This window comes from Anguilla rostrata, chromosome 4 (genome assembly GCF_018555375.3).
Source record: "Anguilla rostrata isolate EN2019 chromosome 4, ASM1855537v3, whole genome shotgun sequence".
NCBI lineage: Eukaryota > Metazoa > Chordata > Actinopteri > Anguilliformes > Anguillidae > Anguilla > Anguilla rostrata.
In genome coordinates this window covers 22,723,795-22,745,947 of record NC_057936.1, presented here as the reverse complement: position 1 = coordinate 22,745,947, position 22,153 = coordinate 22,723,795, and the positions used below count along the sequence as shown (strand labels likewise).

Genomic DNA, 22,153 nt, shown 5'->3' with positions numbered 1-22,153 from the left:
CAATGACAAACACCAGTCACTGTCATCAAGGGGTATGAGTGAAAAAACATCTCCCAAACAAGACGGGGTTCCCCTCTCTCGTAAAAAAAAAGAAAAGAAATTATATATATATGGTGGAATTCCCAAACATCTCTGTTTTGCACCCCATAATTAAATTGGTAGAGTTTCTGAATTTCAGTGGTTTCTGTTACGAGAATTAAAATGTCAGAATCACAGGCGTAGACACAGTGATGGGAAGTTCAGAAATTTTCTTTCAACTGGACCTTTGGCATTCCTGTGCTGGTATACACTTACTGTTGATAAGCCTGTGCCCCCACCCCCACCCCACCCCACTCTATTATTATGGTTTATGATTGCTGAAGTATGGTGCATGGCGTTGCGAGTCAAACAGAAACATCTGTCTCCCACAGACCAGTTCTCATCTAGGTCAAGAGATCTCTCTATGATTTACTTTTTCTCAGTTTTATTAATCAAGTGGCTCCAGTGCTGCACTTCTGTGAAAAAACTACAACTGGATTCAGCTTCACATAATGCTCAGTACCACAAACTATTTTTTTTTTGCTTTGTTGCTGCATCAGGAATACACAACAATTGTGCCTTTCAATAAATTTTAGTTTTCCATTCTCTATAACTGCCAATTTATCATTCATCACAGCTGTTAACCAAATAGTTTACCACAATCTTTTTTAAAGTGATGCATGTAAGTAGGCCTATTGCTGAGAAAAAAGTATTAGAATGAATATTGGTGAAGTTTTATGCAACTTAGGTGGTTTTACTTAGCAAATTCATAAAATATAACCTTGAATTTTTAACCCATTGAATTAAAAGTAAGCAGTGGCAAATATTGTAAATTATATAATTAGACAAAGACATGCTCTACAATGATAGAAAGGTAAAAAGACAATAGATACAATTTTTTAAAGCATACAGTTGATCTCAACTAAAACACATTTTCAAATAATTTATCACAATAATCTAGATAGTTCAGGGAAACACACATATAGCATCAGTCTTTAAATATGTGCATCATCCACCTATCCATCAAAATAGTGCAGTCATTTCCGAGATTTTATTGATTATGCAGATGAGAGTGACACCTGTTTAATAATGGAAAAGGCAGGTTTTGTAAATTATTTATTCTGCCTTCTTAAATCAATGCCGGGGATCATTATTGTAACCTACATCAATTACAAAGGGATATGTCATTGCTGAATAAAAAATAATATTGTTTAGACGAACCAATAACCAGTAGTTTCTAAGACAAATCTGAGATGTAAACCCTAGCAACAGCGCGCTCTCCCGTAAGTTGGAGAAAGCGACTCTGCGGCTCGGCAAGGGGTGAGAGCGCGGAGCTGTGCTTGAGCGTGGGAGTGTGCGTCACAGGTAGGACCATCTCTGCAAGGCGCAGCGTGGGCGGAGCGCGTCTGTCTGTGATGTCAGAACACGGAGCTGATTCTTGTGGTGTTTTAGCGGAGGAAGTAACGAGTAAGACGCGGGGGGGGGGGGGGGGGGGGGGGATCAGGAGAGAGACGTATTGTGTGAGAAGCATGAATGAAATTCTGGCGCAGAAGGCGTGTGGTGGGGGAGGTCTGTTCTTGCCACGGAAAATAGGTTGCCACGTTATTCCTGTTTCGTGTTTCCTACTTACAATATAAAATGAATAACAGGCGTATCTGTTAACGTCTGACATATTTGCCATTTGTTTCGCTGTATAAAATACCTATGTTTTCATTTTGGATTATTCAAATGTGCATCTCACTAAAATAATGAAACACCATCAAAAACTTTTTTTGTCTTGTTGCAATGCAAAGAAGGGAGCTTGGTCAATTGATCAGATCAGAAAAGACACATTCAAAAATATATTTATCATAAGTCAAAGCCATGCACCAATGATTTGCTGTGGCAGTGCAGTTGGAAGTGACAAAATCTTTTGTGAAAATAATAGAAGTGAGGTCTAGTGCCATCTCTCTACACCCAAAGATTCCCTGCCAAGTTGGAAGGGTATTTCATTCATTCAGGTGAAAGAAGGCATTGATATTTTATTTTTTTCTCCTATTTAACAATACTTTATGAATCATTTCAGGAATTTATATTGCCTGTACTGTGATTTCATGATACAATATATCTATCTGTATTGTGATTTCAAGTTATATATATTAACCATGGTCATGTCATATTAATCATGGTCATGTTTTTTAAATTGTTTTGACAATCTGAAAAGTTTCCTTCTCAGATAAGTGGAGCATATGATAATTATAAACTGCATGATCATTTCCTATGACAGACTGAAGTAGAGTACATTTTGCTTTAGTGATGTCATACTGTAGATAATAATTTGGGGGATGGTCAGTGTCTGATCTGGGAAAATATGATAAAGATGACCTCAGCAGGCTAGCCAAATGACAGTGAATTATCCCTCTTTCTCTCCAGTTCCATACACCCAACAGTCACATTTCAGGGTCACACTGGCCCTTGGAGAAAAAGTGCTCAATGGTGACTAATAGACTATTTCCCACTTGAGGCCATGGAGTACAACAGAATAGGTAACACTTGGCTGGAGGAGAGGCATTATCTTACAGAAGCTGCAGTGACTACCGTTATACTATACTGTCATTTATGCTATATATCTTACTTTAATTCTGTAAGAAAATGATGTAATGAATTTCATTTTGTATTTTTATTTATGTATTTTACAGATGGGCACTATGGAATAAAATATGTGTTGTCAAGCTGGACTCTATTTTCGTACTCTAGCGCCTTTCTTTAAAGATGTCTGTGACCCCCTCCCCCCAAAACAATAAATAAATCGACAATTACGGCACCAGTAATACCCACAACAGACTTTGTAGGGCATATTACTGAGGTCCCATGACGTAGTTTCAAAGTGTAGGTGAAGTTCTGGTATAGAGTGGAGAGGGGAATTCCTGCCTCTAGGAGATCAGTGCAGGGGCTCACCTGATAGGCCACAGGTATATCACCACAAGGCTAACTGCGACGCATCACTCATTTGCAGAGAGATGCAGCCTACTCTCTTTCCTCCTCCAGTTGTTTTGTTTTAGGTGCTTGAGTGTGGGACTCTGCGATCGAAGAAAAATATAGGACACTACATTTTGCATGAACTCCAAATTTGCATGTGTGCAGTGGAGCATCTAGGATAAGTGGGTGTTCAATTTGTTTTATGTAATGTAGCTGTTAAGCTGCATGTCCAAGGGCCTCTGAAGTGCACACTATAGGTTTTCTCATTTACACTTTATGGAATGCACTCTATTGTCATGCTCATTGGACTCATTGGACACAAATCAAGTTTCACAGAAATCATTAAGACAAGGTTCACTTTTAGCCCCCATTTTATTTTCGATTTTTTTAAAGGACATTGGGAAGGACATACATAAAGCCAAAGTACACCTTCACGCAGATGATGCAATGGTCTTTTCAGTCGCCTCCACTCTAAGTCAGACTGTGAAGGAACTTCAGACTGCATTTCAACAGCTGCAGTCCTCACTGAATGATCTTAAACTGGTTCTTAATGTAAAGAAAACCCAGTTTGTGATCTTTTCTAGAGATTGCTTCCAGACCGTAGATAATGTGAGCATTAATTTAAACAGCATCATCCTTTGAGTATTTTCATTTATATGTGTATGACAAGGTTTCATTCTGAGTCCACATTGATGACATTTGTAGAAATATGGCTTGTTTTACTGAAGAATCTAATAAAAACTTGTACAGGCTATGTTTTTAAATATTTTATACTATGGAGACATTATTTACATGCATGCTGCCTCCTCAACTTTTCATTGTCTAGTCTAGTCTCCTGACATCCTCTACCAACTTATCAATACTCTCGAAGAAGATGATATTTTTGAAAGATTAGACAAGATAAACCCCAATAAGGGTACTGGACTCGACTTCATTCCTGCAAAATTTTTGAAGGATGGTTCATCAGTTTTAAAGATCCCTATTACCAGCATTATTAACATCTCAATTAAGTCCGGGGTTTTCCCCAATGACTTTAAACATGCTAAGGTTAAACCCCTGTACAAAAAGAATAGTAGGAATGAGGTAGGGAGGTTTAGTATTTTACCATGTGTGTCTAAGATCCTCAAATCTGTTGTAAATGATCAACTACAAAACTGAAGTGAGCAAAGGCAATCTCACTGGAATGGTTCTTGTCGGTGTGCGAAAAGCCTTTGATACTGTTAACCATGCTATCGTTTGCGATAAATTTAAAGAAATAGGTGCTAATCCTAATTCAGTTCTGTGGTTTAGATCCTATCTCAGTAACATGAAGCAAGTTGTTGAGGTAAATGGGGTTCACTCGTTGCCACTCGGCATTGATTGCGGTGTTCCCCAAGGAAGCATCTTGGGCCCAACATTATGTCTGTGTTATATAAATGATGTGTCTTCTAGTGTAAATTGTAAAGTTCTGATGTATGCTGATGATACAGTTCTGATTGTTTATGGGAAAGACTCAAAGGTTATTGCCGAAATACTTACTCATAATCTCCAGCTCTGTAACCAATGGTTCATCGACAATAAATTATCCAATCATCCTGATAAAACTGAATCTATTCTCTTTGGAACCCATAAACAACTTTAAATTCACGTTTCAACGACTTGAAACGTGAATTTAAAGTGATGTTCCATGGTAAAGAAATAGCAAACACAACAAATGTTAAATATCTTGGATGCATAGTTGATAACGAACTTAGTGGTAAATTTTTATACCGAAATGCAAGTTTTCTTGATCAAGCTACTAGAAAAACACTCTGTAATGCTCTTATACAAAGCCACCAAGATTATGCTTGTACTTCATGGTTCCCTGGCTTAAGTAAAGAAGTTGCAAATCATCCAGAATAAGACAGTCCGTTTCATTTTGAACCTTAATCCACAATGAGCTTGATAAGGTTAGCTATATTAATGTTGAAAGCAGAGTGAAACTGCTGCAGCTTTCACAAGTTCATAAGATATTCTAAAATAAGTCTGTTCCATACATGCTTAATCACTTTGAACGAATCAGTAGTTACCATCAATACCACACCAGAAATAGTAAATTAAATTTCCGGGTACCATCCGCTACTGGAAAGTGCAATACAACATTTTATTACTGCGGCATCAAATATTGGAACGGCTTGCCAAACGATATCAAGAGTACAAATAACTTGAATTGTTTAAAGTGTAAAGTTAAGAAATATTTTTCTGATCAGATTAATGTTTGAACACAGTGTTTTATCATAGCTATATTTTGGAATTGTTTTTATTTTGGAGTACAGTAGTTTAATTGTGTGCGCAATTTAAGTTTGTAGCTCTATGGTTATGGGACCCCATTGGAAATAACTGATATATTTTTGACTTTATGGGTTATCCTGGTCTCCCTGGTTGCTATGTTCTTAAGTTGATATGATTTAAATTTTGTTTTGTGTTGTGTGATGCATTGTTAATGTTTGTTTTTGAGACCAAATAAACTGAACTGAAAAATGTATTAGCTTTCCAAGAGGCTGCCCACATAAGTGTTGCTATTAGCAAAAGTTGTCTCTTTTGTGCTGACGATTATCTTCAAACTCTCATCTTAATATTTTTATTTGGGCAAGTTCTAAACAGTCAGACTGTGGAACTGAAAAATGTACTTGCTTTTCCTGAGCTGGATCTAGTATTGTATTGTATGTCTGCTTTGTGTATTCCCAATACTTATTTTATTTCATTTTAATAGAATAATAATAAAAAGTGCAGCTGACAGTTTTGTGGAAGCACAAAGACATCAGTCAGGTAGACACCTCTGAGCAGCATAGCAAGTGATGCAAGTGACTGCATAATGTCTGTATCCTAATATGCTTTCATTCCTTATGGAAATAGGTAAGAAAATGAGCAGAAATTAAATGGTCAGAGATGGCAACAATTGCTGTTGGTCAAAGTAATTGGTGCTGACTCCTAATCAAGAGGAAAGGACTAAGAGAGAGAGAGATGCTGGAGAGATGCTGGAGTGCGAGGGAAAATGTGAGGGAAAATGAGAAGCATGTGGAAAAAGCTTTCTTTTGAGGGAAAACTGAACACGCTATAGGTTGCTGATATTTTGAGCAGTTTATCTATAAATACACCAGCCTGCTGGTCAATTTGTGCCGGCCTATTAAAATAACCAAGGAAGTGATGACATCAGCAAGTGGCCAGCATCATCAGCACAGAATTGGATGGGTATCATCAGTGTTGCTATGGTAACACTGACATGGACTGTGACGCAGATGAAGTGCAGGGAGATGGTTGTCGGGGCTACACGGTGCACAGGAGGCAGAGTGTGTGGGTGGCTGAGGCAAATAGTCTTGTGGGTGGAGGGCGGGGGATGGGGGGGGGGGCGGAATCATTGACTCCTGGAAACGACTCAAGTCAAACACCGTTAATTTTCTGGAAAAGCAGCGTATAAAGAGTTTGTGGTTACACCTACCAGGGTTTCATTTAGAGGCATTACTGTGAGAGTTCATTTAAAAATCTTTAACAGTACATTAAACATTCTTTCACAAAGGAGTGTGGTGGTAAAAAACTGGTGTGGTAGTACCGTACAGAACGTGCAGAACATGTTTTCATTCATGAAAGCAGGTAAAGTCAGAACAGATAAGAGGAACATAACTGTCCTCTGAGTAGTTATCTCATGTAACACGTTTTTTCATTTTTAGAAAATGTAATTTTAAATAATATTTATGAAATTTGTATAGGGCGGCAGTGAAATGGTGCAAGTTGGAATCCAAGCTGGAAATGCTTTAACATCACCCGCAAGACAAAATATGTTGCTAGTTAAATATGCAAATAAAGATCAATTACCATCACGCCCCTTCTTACCACCACACCCATCTTCTGTCGCCATAACCCTCTCTTACTTCCTGCTCAGAATTATGCCAAGAAAATGGGGAGTGGGCAAAAGTAAGAGCCCAGCAGGGTAAGGAGGGCAGTGCACCCCTTGTGATTTCACACATGTGAATGAGGCAGCTCTGGCAGCTGGTAGGACAAAGTACCATAGAGCAGCACCTTTCTGCGCTGATGATGATGATTTATTTATCCACTTCTCTTTTATTGTCTTAATCTTTTTATTGTGTTTCTTGTGTTTGTGCCCTTTTTTCAGATTGTGTTAAGCACTAGGGCGTTACGGTGGTGCAGTGGGTAGTACTGTCACCGCACAGCAAGATTAGTGATAGCGTGGCGACTTGTCCAGGATGTATTCCTGCCTCTCACCCAATGTATGCTGGGATAGGCTCCAGCACCATGACCCCCCACCCCCCCCCCCCCAACTGCGACTGTGCTATAGGAATAAGCGGGTATAGATAATGGATAGATGATGGATGGATGTTAAGCACTTTTGAATTGCATCTTTTGGATGAGCTGCACTATATAAATTAAGTTTAATTGGTTGGTTTGATTGATTTATCACCGAGAGCACTCATCACAAAAAATGCAGTACACTACAGGTACATAATTATAACAACATTGTAACTAAATCAGAAGTCCATAATTCCTGTTATGTACCCATTTGCACACACACACACATACACACACACAGAAACAACTTCTTTTCTAATCAAACTTGCTCAGAAATCTCTGTTCTCCCTCCCTCTCCCCCTCAGTATAGTGCATACTTCACATTATAGTAATGTTGTACTCAGTGACTTGGCTCTGACCAGTACAGGGCTATAAAGAACACATCTACTTTAAATTAGCTGCCCATCAAAGCGAAGTTTCATTATCATGTCTCCTACAAAGAGAAATATTGAGCTGATTATTTTGAAAACATCCTCAGGAAATCTTTCACACGGTCTCCAAAGCACTGTTAAAAAAAGAAATAATGTGAGAAAAACTTGGACAAATAACTTTCATGGCAGAGTGCCATGATAGCATGGCTACAGAATTCTAAAAGTTATATACCACTAATGATTTTTTCAGACCACCACAAATGTGGGAATTGTTTGACTACAAATCTAAAATTGTGGAGTACAGAGCCAAATTGAGAAAAAAAATGTCTTTGTCCCAAATATTATGGTCACTGTGTATATTAATGGGGAATATAGACACTACTCAAAATTGAAGAAAAAAACATTTTTTCTGCTGGCAGCATTTTATCATCAAAAAATCCTCTGTTTTACCCCTCCTTAGCAGAATGGGTGAGTCAGACAGTATCACCCCAGGGATTTAAAAAAAAAAGAAAAAAGAATTTTGAATAGACAAGCGCAAGCGCATACGGTCACCTTCAATGTAAATTAGTTGTTCTTATCTGCATCTGGGTTCATCTCAAAGTCAACCAGCCATGTTAAAATGTTCACCATCACATTACTATAGGAGTAGCAGGAACACAAAAGAACCCAAGCTAGTTCCTCACACAGCAAAACATTTAGAGCAGTGGTAACCAACCCTGTTCCTGGAGATCTACCATCCCGTAAGTTTCCATTTAAACTCTAATTTGGCACACCTGACTCCACTAATTTGCAGCTCAATGTAGACCTTTAGCTGTTGAAAGAAGTGTGCTTTGTTAGGGTTGGAGTGAAAACCTACAGGATGGTAGGTCTACAGGAACAGGGTTGGTCACCACTGATTTAGAGGGTGTTTTGCTCTGTATGATTGTTCTAGGACACCACCCTCCCTCCCTCCCCACAGCCCATGACCTCTGGTATGCATATGTACCTCATGGTACTCCTTCTAATGTAGGGCAATGTTGACTATGCAACCCAGAAATTATTGCAGTCTTTGCACAGTGAGGACCACAAATACACTGATGCACCTCAGGCCTTCTTTGTCATGTACATCCCTTTCACACTCATAACCTAGAGTTGACACAGGATATTGAACATGGGTTCAACCTGTGTTTGACCCATTCACACCATACCATGGCCACAGCTTCGGTGTGAAAGGGGTATTGCTGTGGAATATTGGTTTCTTCTACTCTGGATGACTCAATGGTGCCATCTTGTGTATACATACTTCAGCAACTTCCAACGTTTGTATAAGGCTGACTGAAAACAGCATTCAGTCATTTAATTAAGTCCTGTTTTTGAATTTGGGGCATTTGTGACCTTTCTAGTGCAGATTGAATGACATTGAAGCTGTCCTAATTGCACCAAGGTGTGTTGATTCAAATCCTTCTCTTTTTATCTATATATTGTTTCCAAGTGGTGACAACTTGGCAGACCGATTTATATCCTGGCTTTCCCTCTCATACTCTGGGTCAACATCACTGGCTTTGTGTTACTAATAGAACAGACTTCCCCCATGTTTTTGTTAATTGTGCTGTCATCACTTACACTCCTTTAAACTTTACATCTAACATTTTGTCCTACGCTCCTCCAAGCCCAATACCATTTACTAGGAATTTTCAATTTCAGACACTGTAGGTTGCACTCTGGGCTGTGTGTAGTGTGCATGTCACAAGATATTTCATTTACACAGCCTAAATGCCTAAATGAGCCATTCATATTGTCAACACCATTGTCAGAACTGTACAATAAGAAGTCATGTGAAAGTAGTCACAACACATTTTGTCTCAGTAATTTTGGTTCCACCGATGTTTCCAAAATGCCAGATTGTATCATTTAGGCAATCATAATATATATGTTGGATATTTCTAATATTATCCTATTGTTGATGGTTTGACATTCAAGCTCTCAATTCAATGTGCAAACTATTTTGTTTTTACAAATTTTTACAAAATTTATTTGTAATGGTGAGAGGTGCTTGCCATAAAATATATGTGATTTGCACTTTGTTTCAGTATATTTGCTAAGGGAGTTCCTGTCATAATTTCACTTCATTACAGGGCTTGTGATGTGTCAGTCTTACCGATAAGTGATACACAGTCAAGAAGGCCCTAATTGAATTTCAACACTGGCACATTTTAAGTTATGCCTACCTGTTGCACTGTTTATTTTTGCATTTTTTAAAGGAATATTTTCCATAAACTTAAAACTATGAGTGCTAATTTATGGCGAGAGACTTTGGGTTGTTTTTCATCTGTAAACTCAAAAAGAGCCAGGAGGAAGCATGATCAAACCCAACCACCTTTCCTGTGGGTTTTAAATGACAAAAACATTTTTCATGGTTGTAGAAGACATCATTCCAAGAAGAAAAAAAATCCAGTTACACAGTCAGTTTGATTCTATAATCTTTCACATGTGCTTTGTAGCTAGTTAGCTATAAGCACACTGACCAGTAGTGAAAAGTCTTTGTTTTTCTATTTGGTGGAGAGGCTTACCATTGCTTTTGTTGCCACTTGGCAACCTACTCAGGTCTGAGAGAAAGTATCTGGGTCATCCATCTTATTTCTTGTCTTCTGCAGTATTTCTGGCAAACATAGTTGTGCAAAAATTGAATAGCCTACCTCAACACTAATGGCTGCCAGACAAATGTTTAAAAGATTCCACACTTAATCCTGTGTATGTGCCTGTGCTTATGATGGCGCTTTTCAAATACCCGCCACAAGACTCACAATGTAAATAGCCTAAACATCGAAAATATGTTTATTTAATGTTTATATCAATTTATGGTTGACAGATGAATATATTCTCCCATTTATTATTCATTAACTCGGTTCCGTCGGATATCATCGAGGATACGTAAATAGCCTATGAGCGAAAAACGTTATAGGGAAGATTACAAGCACCTGTTGGCAGTCAATTTTTTTTTTTTTTTACTTTGAGTTGAGTCTTATGTTTAATGCTAAATTATATTCCGTTTTTGTGAGCTTGTTTGCGATCATTTGTGCTGCTGCGCTAGTTAGCACACCAACACGACAGAGAAAGTTGTGAAATTGAAAGAGCTGTCAAATATTATGAGTGAGAGTGCAGTTATTTTATAAGAATTGTTCGATGTCATTTTATAGGTCTATTCTTAGCAGATTTCCTGCCAGTGATTGTTGTTAACGGGGTACGCGCTGCGCGTCACAGAATCATTCACGGGCAGTCGAATGTTTACGTATGATCAGCTGATGCAGGTGTTTTACGCGATTACGTCACACGCAGCCTATCAAGGAAAGAGCGAGGAAGACGGAGAAAGAGAAGGGGCAAGTGGAACTAAACCGGTTGCCGTCAGAAAAAGTGAAGAGACAGGGCGAAACCCTTTGCACGGGCGGAAGGACGGGCGGATCTCCTGTTACATTATTGTAGATAACGCAGGTTATTCGAAACAGTTACCACTGGACGACCATGAATAATAGTAAGAGGACTGTTATAGTGACAGGTAAGTGTTGTCAACTTTTCTCGGTTTGCTTTGTATGGTCCGTTGCATATTCTTGCTATCTCTCGAAGTCCTGCGTTGAAACTGGGAGTGACAAACAATGTATCGATGTAGAATCCAAACGTCACATGCTTGACCTACGTATTTTCTTAATTTTCCACACGTCACACTAATAAATACTGAAAAATCTACACCGATTTTTGTTTTGTTTCGCGTATTGGTGAATACAATTGCAACGACAACAACATGTCTCTGAGAGCTGTAGTTGCCTACTTCATGTTTTTATTTAAAGTAACCAGTGGTAGTTTATGTCCATTTAGACTGACAACATGCCTATAGAATAGAATTGTTTTATTTTAATCCAGTTTTTCACTTGAATGATAATCTGTGTTGAACGTAACGAATTCTATATTCTAGGCCTTATGATTGACATAGATTTCTCTTTGTTCACGATAAAGAAAGTAAAGTTACTGAATGTTTAGGTATGACAATAGGCTAACTCATTTCTTCCCATTACGATGGCTCTGTTTCTTCAAGGGAAGTTGGAAAGGTCGTAAATGCACGAGGTCTTGTTAAACCTTTATATTACAGGCATTGTCGCCACAGTTGCGTATTCGTTGGAGCCTGTAATATTTAAAATAAGAACTATTCGACTGTAGTTGAAAATGAGCCAGCTGCCTGCTCTCGAAGTATCTCTTCCAGACACAAAGCCCTGTGGAAATCTCGGGTCAGCCAGATAAAAGATGCAGATTGCCTGGGAACAGCGTTTCACACAAAAGAGAGCTGACAAGCAGCTGCCGACCCTTCTCCCCCTTCTAGCCTCCCCCTCAAACAGATAGTCCCAAGAGAACAGAATGGACGATTAATTCTGGGGCCAGTGTTATGGCATTCTATAAAGACACCGTTCCAATCCGTCTATTATAATAGTTTCACAACTTTTTTGACGGAGTGGAGTGCCAGTGCTTTGGTTATCATTTTTCATCTGAACTATTTTTGGTATTTGCATGCTCTAGGCTATTCTTTGACAAGCTAGAAGCATTTAAATTGCCCATGGAAAGAATACTTTCTGTGTATGTAGTATACTGTATGTTTAGACGTGCCTCTTGGAAAACAATTTGATGTTTTAGTTTTTTATTTTTTTTATTTTATGTGAATGAAATACTAAGGAGATTTGCAGCGGTGTACATCATCATAACTTCCACAGTTGGACTGTTAACCAGGGAACAATTAGATCTGTGCAGACTTTACTTTCGTGCCCTTCTGGAATGTGTAAACAATATTGAACGGTGGCTGTACTAAAGTGACTTCAATAAATTCAAGCAAAAGTCAGATGTTCTAACATGAAATTCACCATGGCTGTGAAGTAGCTTGTGGAGAATGTTCTGGCTTGGATGCAGCAATAGTGCTATACGAGAGTCACTGTTTTGAGACAGAAGCAGGAGCTGTTCAATCTCTTCCCAGTGTTTTGAAAGATGAAGTTCAAAAGGTGAAGTGCAGGCTGTACCACTTGTGATTTTGCAGAATAAGAGAAAATCAGACTTGCATTTTAGATGAATGACAAGTATACTTCTGAGAACATGTCAGTCTACAAAGCCCAAAATTGTTTTGCTACTGTTTCAGGCTCAGTGTGTTTTTCTTAGAATGTTGAATAGAAATCTCCCAATAAAAATGCAATACATGTATGCCATCACTTTAAACAATACAGTCCTTAATAATCAATTCTGTTGATCCTATTATTAGAATCCTTTATGCACCTCATGCATGGGGCCATCTTTATTTCCCTGCAGCTACTATATTTTGTGTAGTCCAGCAGTTTTACAGTTCACTAGAATTATGGTTCTGTGTAATTCAGCTGTTAACTAAATCACCATTAAGATATTGCATTCTACATTACAGAAATTAAAATGTTAGCACAATGTTGTTACACAACCATTGCTCTTTGGTATTCAAGTTAAGAATCTTAACTTAAGATCTAACATGTATGTTTTACTTCTTTGTTCTTTATACTCAAAGCCCAGTGGCCAGAATCTATGATCACTTTTACGATGACTATGGCATTTTAACATTGATGGGGTTCTGTCCTCAGGGAGAGGCAGAATCTTTCACTGCTCTTGAAGGTATGAAGTGAAAGCCAGGAAATGTGCTTGCAGTTGCTGGTGCTCCAGCTGGAAACCGTCAGTGTAAACCGATGGAGATCAAAAATGCTCCCGAAGAAGATGATGGGCATAGCTGTGTTTCTCCGCCCTGTCCTTGTCACAGCGTCATTTGGCTCCTCAGGATGGCAGGACAGAAGCTGTGTTCTGTCTGAACCTCACAGGAAGCACAGTGAGATAAGAAAGTATGCTGATGGAGCACAGTCACTGCTGAGCAATGTTTTGAGGTAGCAAGCAGCATGTGCAAGGTGTAGCTGATGGTGGATATAGGATGACAGTTATATACATACTGTACTTCCCATGGATTGTAGTGTAGTCCATAGTTTTAGAGTTATGGAGATGGTGGTCTCTTATGAAGGAAAAATCCAGAGAAACTCCTTATGGATACAACATAATCTTCTGTTTTTTTCAGATCAATGTTTCATTGGGACATATTGCTGAACCAGATGTGAGGCCATGAATCTATTGAGGTCTTGGGTGCTTCTCCACACTGCTGCTTTACAGCATATAGTGGCTGTCAATTTGAAAGTAGTCCAGGTGGAACAGTGAGGGAGTGTATGCTGGCTTTACTTCCTTTCGAGCTCTCAGTGAATTGGATTGCATGATTGAGCTATTGAATTTAATACTGATCTGAAACTTGACATCCCTTAACTGGAGTGGGGCTAGCATATATGGAGTGCCCTGAGGGCTATGGATGGGAAGCACTGATTTAATTCATGGATGGTAATCTTTAGTCCTTGAGAGATGTAGGACCTGCTCACTTTAAGTCAGGGAACTTGATAGGAAGCCGATTAATATGGGAAAGATGTATCAGTTTTTAGGAACTGCTGCAGTCCATTCCTGCTGACCTGTCCTGATGTGTGCCATCAACTGCACCTGGGTTATCTCTCAAGCTTAGTTCATGGGAAGTCATATAATATGGAGATGGTCATATACCACTCACAAACAAAGTATTATATCTGCTCTGCTTATTTTACAGGTTTTGGGCCCTTTGGAGAACACTCTATCAATGCCAGCTGGGTGGCAGTACAGGTAGGAGTCACCTCAGCACATTTCACCAACTGTAGAGAACCCGCTCTGCAACTCCAATTTCACACATTAGGATGACCGTTTCGCTTCCAGTGCAGCGGTGTCACGGAATCCTTTTTCCGCACCATTCGGAACTCACATGACTGACCCGCACAGAACAGATCAGGGATTTCAGTGCATACATGGTCAACAGTGCTTCCAGAGAATGCCGAGTGACACCCTCTGTGCCACCAGCCCCGGGTCTTGCCTGAAAGAAAGTAGTTCACCTTGCCCTCCTCATCTTCCTCGTCATCCAGTCTATTTCTGAATCGAGTCTTTTCTGTCAAAGCACCTCCTCCATTGACACAAAAGTGTCAAAAGTGAAAAGCTTTTTCAGGGCATGAAGCACACTGATGCAGTTTGTGAAACGTGTGTCAGTGTGGCTCTTGCTCTGATAAATCATCCCCTGCTTATGTATTTCCTGCTGAATGCTAAGGTGAGTGGCAGTCATATAGCAGGCAGGTTGAAGACACTCTGTATCAGGTGAAGCTTTTCCGGTGAAGCGGGCTGGCTATGTTGCTTCCTGCATTTGGGCAGCCTTGTGGCAGTGTTGAGATATGCATGTAGTTCTGTTCTTTTTAAAGGCTCAGGGAATTGCAACACAAACTGAAATCTTTGAGTCTCTTTCCCATCCTCCTTCACTTGTGTGACCTGCATCTCAATGAGGAGAAGGAAAAAATCAATTTAAAGCAACTTAACTAAGTGCCTGCAGTGCTGCTAAGCAGAGGCTGAACGGGCAGTAAATTTAGTTGGAAATTGATAAATGTATTGGTTCTTTCTCTGACCGCCGGTTGTTTCTTTTACATGAGCTAATGCCCAGGCTGTGAATCACCATTTTACTGCTCAAATGTTGGGGAGAGTAACTGGAATTCAGGTGTAGATTCTATCCTTGTTTATGACTGTGTTAATTTGCTGTGTCTCTCATTGACAGTGTGCCGCATAAGTCACAAGGTTAAAGAAAGAGCATCAATTAATTCTCAACCTTGTGACCGCATTTTAGTTGAACGCAGTCTTTATGTCATTCCACTCTTTGAGATGTTGCCTACATTTATTATTTGAAAAAAATAAATGTATCACTTTACTAGTTTAATACTGATATCTTATGCTTCCTACTATTTTATTCTGGTTGCAGCTGGGTGTCATACATCTAAAAATATTAATATTCAAATGGTTGTTAGTCTTGTATCAACAAGCACAATATCTGAAATAGAACCTGGGAACAATTTCTGAAGATGAATGGCTCAATTAATCATATTGTTATTATTTTATTTTTTTATCTGCTTAACAGAGCAACTTAATTAGCCTCTATTTTTATTTTAAAGTTACTGAATTATCATTCAAGACACACATAGAGATGTCATGAATGGCCGGAAATATCATGTGTGCAAACTCTCCAGAGTATCAGAAGAATCATCTCATGGGTCCCTGGGTAATCTCACCAGCAAAGTCCCAGAAATCTTTCCAGAGGAGGAAGAATCTATGCTGGTCTGCCGTTTGATGTTAATTAAAGTGCTTCCTTTTGGTGTGGAGGAAGGCGGTAGTTTTCCTCCTGGGTGGGGGGGGTAAAAGAAGTAGTCCTAATTGAAGCCAAATCTGATTTCATTGGAAACATGTTCTTATCTGAGGTCTGAGTCATGGTGCCTTCGTGAGTTGTGAATTTCAATTGAGGTCCGGAGCAGGAGCGAGGTTAATGTGTGGACTATGCTGGGGGAAGGGCGCTGGGCTTTATTGGGAAATTAGAAGGGGACAATGGTTGTCAGGGTGTCTAGACAGACCTGATAAGGATATTAAATGCAAACAATGGGCTGCTTTGTGTAGGGGTCAGGGACTTGGTCAAACAAGACTCCTTTCAATATTTATGGGGACCGGCGGCCGAGGTCTTTGCCCCCGGTTGTGGGGGGATTAGGATTGGATGTGGGAGAAGTCACACTGAATGGACACTTGGGTACACTCTTCCCATCTCCCCCATTTTCACCCAAAATGGCTGCACCTCTGTTTGTGTAATTATCTGTTATGGCTGTTGTCTGCCTGTTTTTCATTTGTTCTTTCTGGGTGTATAAAATGATTAACAATGTACTGGACAGAGCCAATTCTGGACAGATTTATTTTAATTTCAAAGAACCTGTGCTTTTTCAGTTGGGTCAGCTGTTTTGAATTATTATAATTGTTATAATAATAATAATAATAATAATAATAATAATTATTATTATTATTATTATAAATTATAATTATTAATGGTGGAAAAAAGATTAAATGAGACCAGTGTAGTTGAGGAAAGCACACGCACAGTATCTTAAACCGCATGATAAAGCAACCTTTTCTGTTTTATCTTCAGCCTACCTCTTCCTGTTCTCTCTTGGCTGACATCTGTGTATTTAAAAAAAAAAATTATATAGTTGTGCATTTGTTGAGGAAAAGCTAAATTAAACGCTGATACAATGCTAAAGCAGTTCCCAGTGAATCATACATGTGTTCATAGCTAGAGCTATCTGGCCATGCTGGCAGTTAAAATACAGAAAAGCAGGTGCTGAATGAACCATGTGCACCTGCTCCTCTCCCAGGAACTGAAAAAACTGGGGCTGGGCCATGATGTGGACCTGCACGTGTACGAGGTGCCTGTAGAGTACCAGACCGTCCAGAGCCTGGTGCCATCGCTATGGAAACAGTACCATCCACAGGTATGGTTCATCTCGCGGCTGCTCTTTTCCACACCATTACTGTGTGGGTCAGGGTTCAGTCGTGCACAGACATAGAGCGTTTTACTGCATTCTGGTCCACTTCCACTGTACATTGAAAGTTGAAAAGGGAATCTAAATGATTCTTGATCTGATGGAAGGGCAGGCTCAAACAAACTCCTGCTGATCCAGCCTGACATGATTTCTTAAAGATTATCAAACAAGATGCACCACCTGTACAATGCTGTGCGATTTGCACTGGTGTTTTTTTTTTTTAAAAACCCTAATTGATTAATAACTTTTACCTGTTGTGACACATCATCCTTTAAAATGCCCCATCTCTCAGTTGGTGGTGCACGTAGGGTTGTCAGGGATGGCAACCACCGTCACCTTGGAGAAGTGTGGCCGCAACCACGGTTACAAAGGCCTGGACAACTGCAGCTTCTCCCCCGACACTCAGTGCTGCATCGACGGGGGACCTGACTGCATCGACTCCATTATCGACATGGACTCTGTGTGCAAGAGGGTGACTGCCGCAGGTCTAGGGGTGGCTGTTTCTGTGTCCAAGGATGCTGGCCGGTAAGTATGCACCACCTTCCTGGGAGCGAAGTTAGCATTAGGTATGGTTAGCATTAGATAGCATTAGCATTAGACAGCTTTAGTAGAATTAAACTTTGCTTTACAGTTTGTGCTGGCGATTATAGATTTTCTGTTTATACCATGAACTGGAATTGTCCAGCATGGTATCATTGTCCAGTTCATATCATCATATGAAATCAGTTGATAAGAAGCTGACTGAATATTTTATACGATTATATTATAGTGCATATTGGCTATACAAGTATGCTAAATGAAAGCCTTCATTGCTTATTGCACAATTCTTCTGTCCTGAATTTATTTCCAGTGTACCATAGAATATCCACACTCAACATTTTTAATTTTAGATGAAGCTAGATCACAAAAATTGGCATACTGCTTTCATTAGCGAAATGGTGTTTTATGCTGATGGCAGCCTTCTAACTTTTAAGTAAAAAATTTAAACATCACCAGAGGAGTACAGTCTAATTAGAGAGAAATACATCCTCTTTTTTGCACTAGCTACCATGAGTTAAGTACTCAATAGCTTGAAATAAAATAGAAGCTATTATTCACCAGTCTGTACTCTATACCTGTGATTACATCTGGATATTTTTGGCCTTTATGGAGGGATTTATCTCTCTGTCTCACACTCACACACAGGTGCGCGCACACACACATGCACATACGCACGCATGCACACATACACACACACAGTGTGAGCCTATAAGGATAGCAGTTTCTGAGCCCGTTTCCTGTTTCCCCTGGCAGGTACCTGTGTGACTACACCTACTACACGTCACTGTACCTGAGCCGCGGACGCTCGGCCTTCGTGCACGTGCCCCCGCTGGGGAAGCCGTATAGCGCCGAGGACCTGGGCCGGGCTCTGCAGGCCATTGTCCACGAGATGCTGGACCTGCTGGACCAGGCCGAGAACAAGATCCACTGCCAGCACTGACGCTAAGCCACCTGCAGCCACCACACAGCAAAAGCCAGCTCCCAGACAGACCCACCCCTGGCCCCCCAAGAGGGATTGTACTTAAACACAACCAGCCAGACAGAGCTAATGACTCCCTCCCTCAGGCTCACCCCACCCCCTCCCCCCACACACACACACCTCACCGTCCACACATTCTCAAACAACCCCTCTGAGAGAGAGGACCAATAGGGTTGGAGGACTGGAGTGAGAGAGGGAGGGAGTGATGGGAGAGATTCAGTTTGGTGCGAACGTGCCCGTCGGTGATGAGCGAGGATGCCGCACGGGAGGGGATGGTTAGACCAGCGGGTACCACAGGATGGAGAACAGTTGGAACTCGCGGCAGCATGGTGGGCAGGAGGCCCAGTAGTATATCTGGCGAGAGTGCAGTTGGAGGGACGTCAGTGTGTCAGCATGGTACAGTAACACACTTATCACAGATTCAGGCCCCTCTGAGTCCTCCCATTATTATTCAACCTACAAACCCAATCTTATTTATTTCTCTGTCATTCTTCAAATTATTATCTCATTTATTTACCAGCATTTTCATTTTTTGTCTCATTGAACAGTTTTATCTTCGATTATTTAAAAAAAAATCATTTATTGAAGCCACAAATATAAGGTGCCAATAGAATTATTGTGGAAATACAGTTAACTGTGATATATTGTACGCTCAGATTTGCTGACTTGGTTTTTAATGAGATTTGGATTCAGTGTGGACATGTTCATTTCCCACCTGTGGAAACATTTTAAAGTGGAGGGTAATAGTGAAAGCTCACTACTTTCAGGCCTACGGTGCTCCAAATTTATTTAAAAAAATTCAGAGAACAAGCAAAGTATCTTAATATTAAATACTGCATCTAAAGCCTTTCAACCCTTAACTTCTTTTATTTTGACTAAAACCATGACTGGTTTTGTGAACCCAAGTCCTTTTCTTGATACAAATAGTTGATGTGCTTTTAATGTGAAACCCTAACTTCTGCTGTTTTACATAAGGAATACTGATACTTCTGACATTCTTTTTTTCTTTATAAGAAGCTATGCTGTACCTTCTGTTGCTAAGGTTATTTATGTCATGTCGCTGGTTTGCTCTTTTTGTTTATCGTCTTCTTGATGACCGTTTAGGCTACACAGAGCATTTATTTTTAACCACCATAATGAATTTTGTTTGTGTGTGTCATCACAGTTGTGAATGCTTGTGTCCTATACAAATTTTATCACGGCTCAGCTTCCAGTATTATAAGATGTACTGTAGATATACTGTATGGCCTTTATTCTGGATTCTTCCTGTGATGTTTCTCAAATTTTGGATGACTGTGAGTCATAAATATGCCTGATTTTAATACACTCAGAAAATGCGATACTGTATGCAGCAATGTTCATTTACAATAATCCAGACATGCTTTTTTCAGTGTCTTTCTGGATTCAATTTTTGTTTTACTGTGAATGTGAAGTTTAAAATATTCAACCTAATTTGGTTGTTTTTATCTTCAGTGTTGAGAAGAGTCACTTGGACTTGCAAAATGATTTAATTTAATTTAATTTTTTTCCTTTTCCTTTAATGGGAGAAATTGGATGTGAATTGTGATTTCATGCAAGAACTAGTATGTTTACACACATGGAGCTAACATACTCAATTATTGTCTGTTACCTACTAGTTCTTTTCAGAAGAGTCATAGTCCTTTCCATAGAGTATGTAACTATTATTTTCATGATCACAGTGCACCGGGGGCAAAGCTGTGTCATATTTATGCACTTCAAAATTCCTGATTATACTTGTATACTGTACGAATATATTCAAATGTTTTCTTTCATTGGAGTTGTATACCACCCTCTAGTGGTGCATGTGTATAACACCCTGTAAACCACATATTTCAGCTGTCTGGATTATTCAGATATATTCAAATCCGTTTCAAACGTGTTATCTATTTCAGAGTTTTAGCTTTTAAGTAAGGGTTTTAACTTTAATACCTTATCAATTGTTTGGAACATCGCAGATTTATCTCAGCATAAAATGCTCTATTTCATCTTGGTTTCTGGTGAGTTGACATGAAATAAGCCTGCTCATTCAGCTCCATTGGCCAACACTGACACAAAAGACTCCTCTAAAAAGTTTTTAGTTATTGTCTCTCATAGCAGGAGCCTGTTTGTCCTGACATTTCTGTTCCCAAGCAGCAGCATTTCCACATTGATGAGAAATAGACTCAGTCAGTGACTGAATCTGGAACTGAGGTGTTTAATGAAAAATCAAAATGACACCGAGTTATACAGTGACTAAAAGGTCATTTTGAGTAAATTACTAGTCATTTTCATTATGCCTGTCACCCTTGAAATTATAATTGTGTTATGAATTTAGCTATTGGTGGCATCAAGGAGCAAATACAGAAAACTGATATATTCAGTGTTCAAAAAGGCATATTTATTTCTTGCAAGTTTCTAAATGTAAACTGACCATCCGGTTACGATAAATGTGGTGCCTTTTAAACCAAATTACATAATTGGAAAGGGCTTTGTAAATCATCGTAGATAAATATTTCTCTGAAAAAAATACTCTTGTTAATCTGTCAAGTATCTACAACCTAAGCCCCAATATATGCTCTTTCCAAAATTAATGGTTTTACATTGAGGAAAAAATGTAAAATGTATACCTACCTCTTCTATTGTTCCCTTATTCTAAATGTGATTGTTGTTTATTTTTGTGGTAAACCATATATAATTATGACACCTAGATTTATATCAAAGTCCTCTGTACAGGAAATATATTTTCCCATAAATATTTGGTATAAGGCTTTTAAGCTGAACCATGTCTTTGTAACTTTGTAAATGACAATGATCTTGTCATTGAAAATGGCTGTACCGGCCAAAAATTTCAAAATGTTTTAAAATAAAAAAGATGAATCCTAAAATGAAATTTCCATGGAGTCTTTCTTTATAGTACATCTGTGTTCAGAGTTTATGACTAATTTAAACATCAGTGATGCTATATAGGGGACTTCTTTCATTATTCCTGGTTTCAAATCAAGAAAGTATATCTGATTAAGTTATTATACCATCTAGCGCTGCACATTATTGTGTAATACGTTGTACTGGCAGAATTTTTTTAGTTACAGCAGTGAATTACAATTCTCAAGTTGTTAATGTTACATTTGATGCAGTTGTAGTCTAATGTAAAAACAAAAAAATGATTTTATTTCAAAATAGCAATATATTGTAATAATATATTTCAATATAGCAACACAAATGTTTCCACATGTCGCTATCTTCTAGCATTGAGCTAGATGTTCTGTTCTGTTATCTCTTAGGAGGACTGAGAGATGTCTATGTGTCTGCATCATTGCAGCATCTGCATCTAATGTGATAATGGAATTGAACATAATCAGTAGTTTTACAATAATGGATTTGCAATAATAGAGTAGCAGCCTGGCTCCAAAAATTTTGATCTAAGAGAGTATGTCACAAGCACTGCCTGTGATACCAATTTTGATAAACTACATTTTATTTGTTTT

General features: G+C 39.1%; 1 protein-coding gene across 1 annotated transcript; it reads left to right on the top strand.

Annotated features, from left to right (window-relative positions):
- Positions 1 to 10,977: 10,977 nt before the first annotated feature.
- On the top strand, positions 10,978 to 20,008 carry pgpep1 (pyroglutamyl-peptidase I). Its single transcript, XM_064331451.1, has 5 exons — positions 10,978 to 11,202; positions 14,332 to 14,384; positions 16,982 to 17,098; positions 17,442 to 17,674; positions 18,443 to 20,008. The coding sequence occupies exons 1-5, from the start codon at positions 11,169 to 11,171 to the stop codon at positions 18,627 to 18,629; spliced, it is 624 nt and encodes a 207-aa protein (XP_064187521.1). The 5' UTR covers positions 10,978 to 11,168; the 3' UTR covers positions 18,630 to 20,008.
- Positions 20,009 to 22,153: the final 2,145 nt, after the last annotated feature.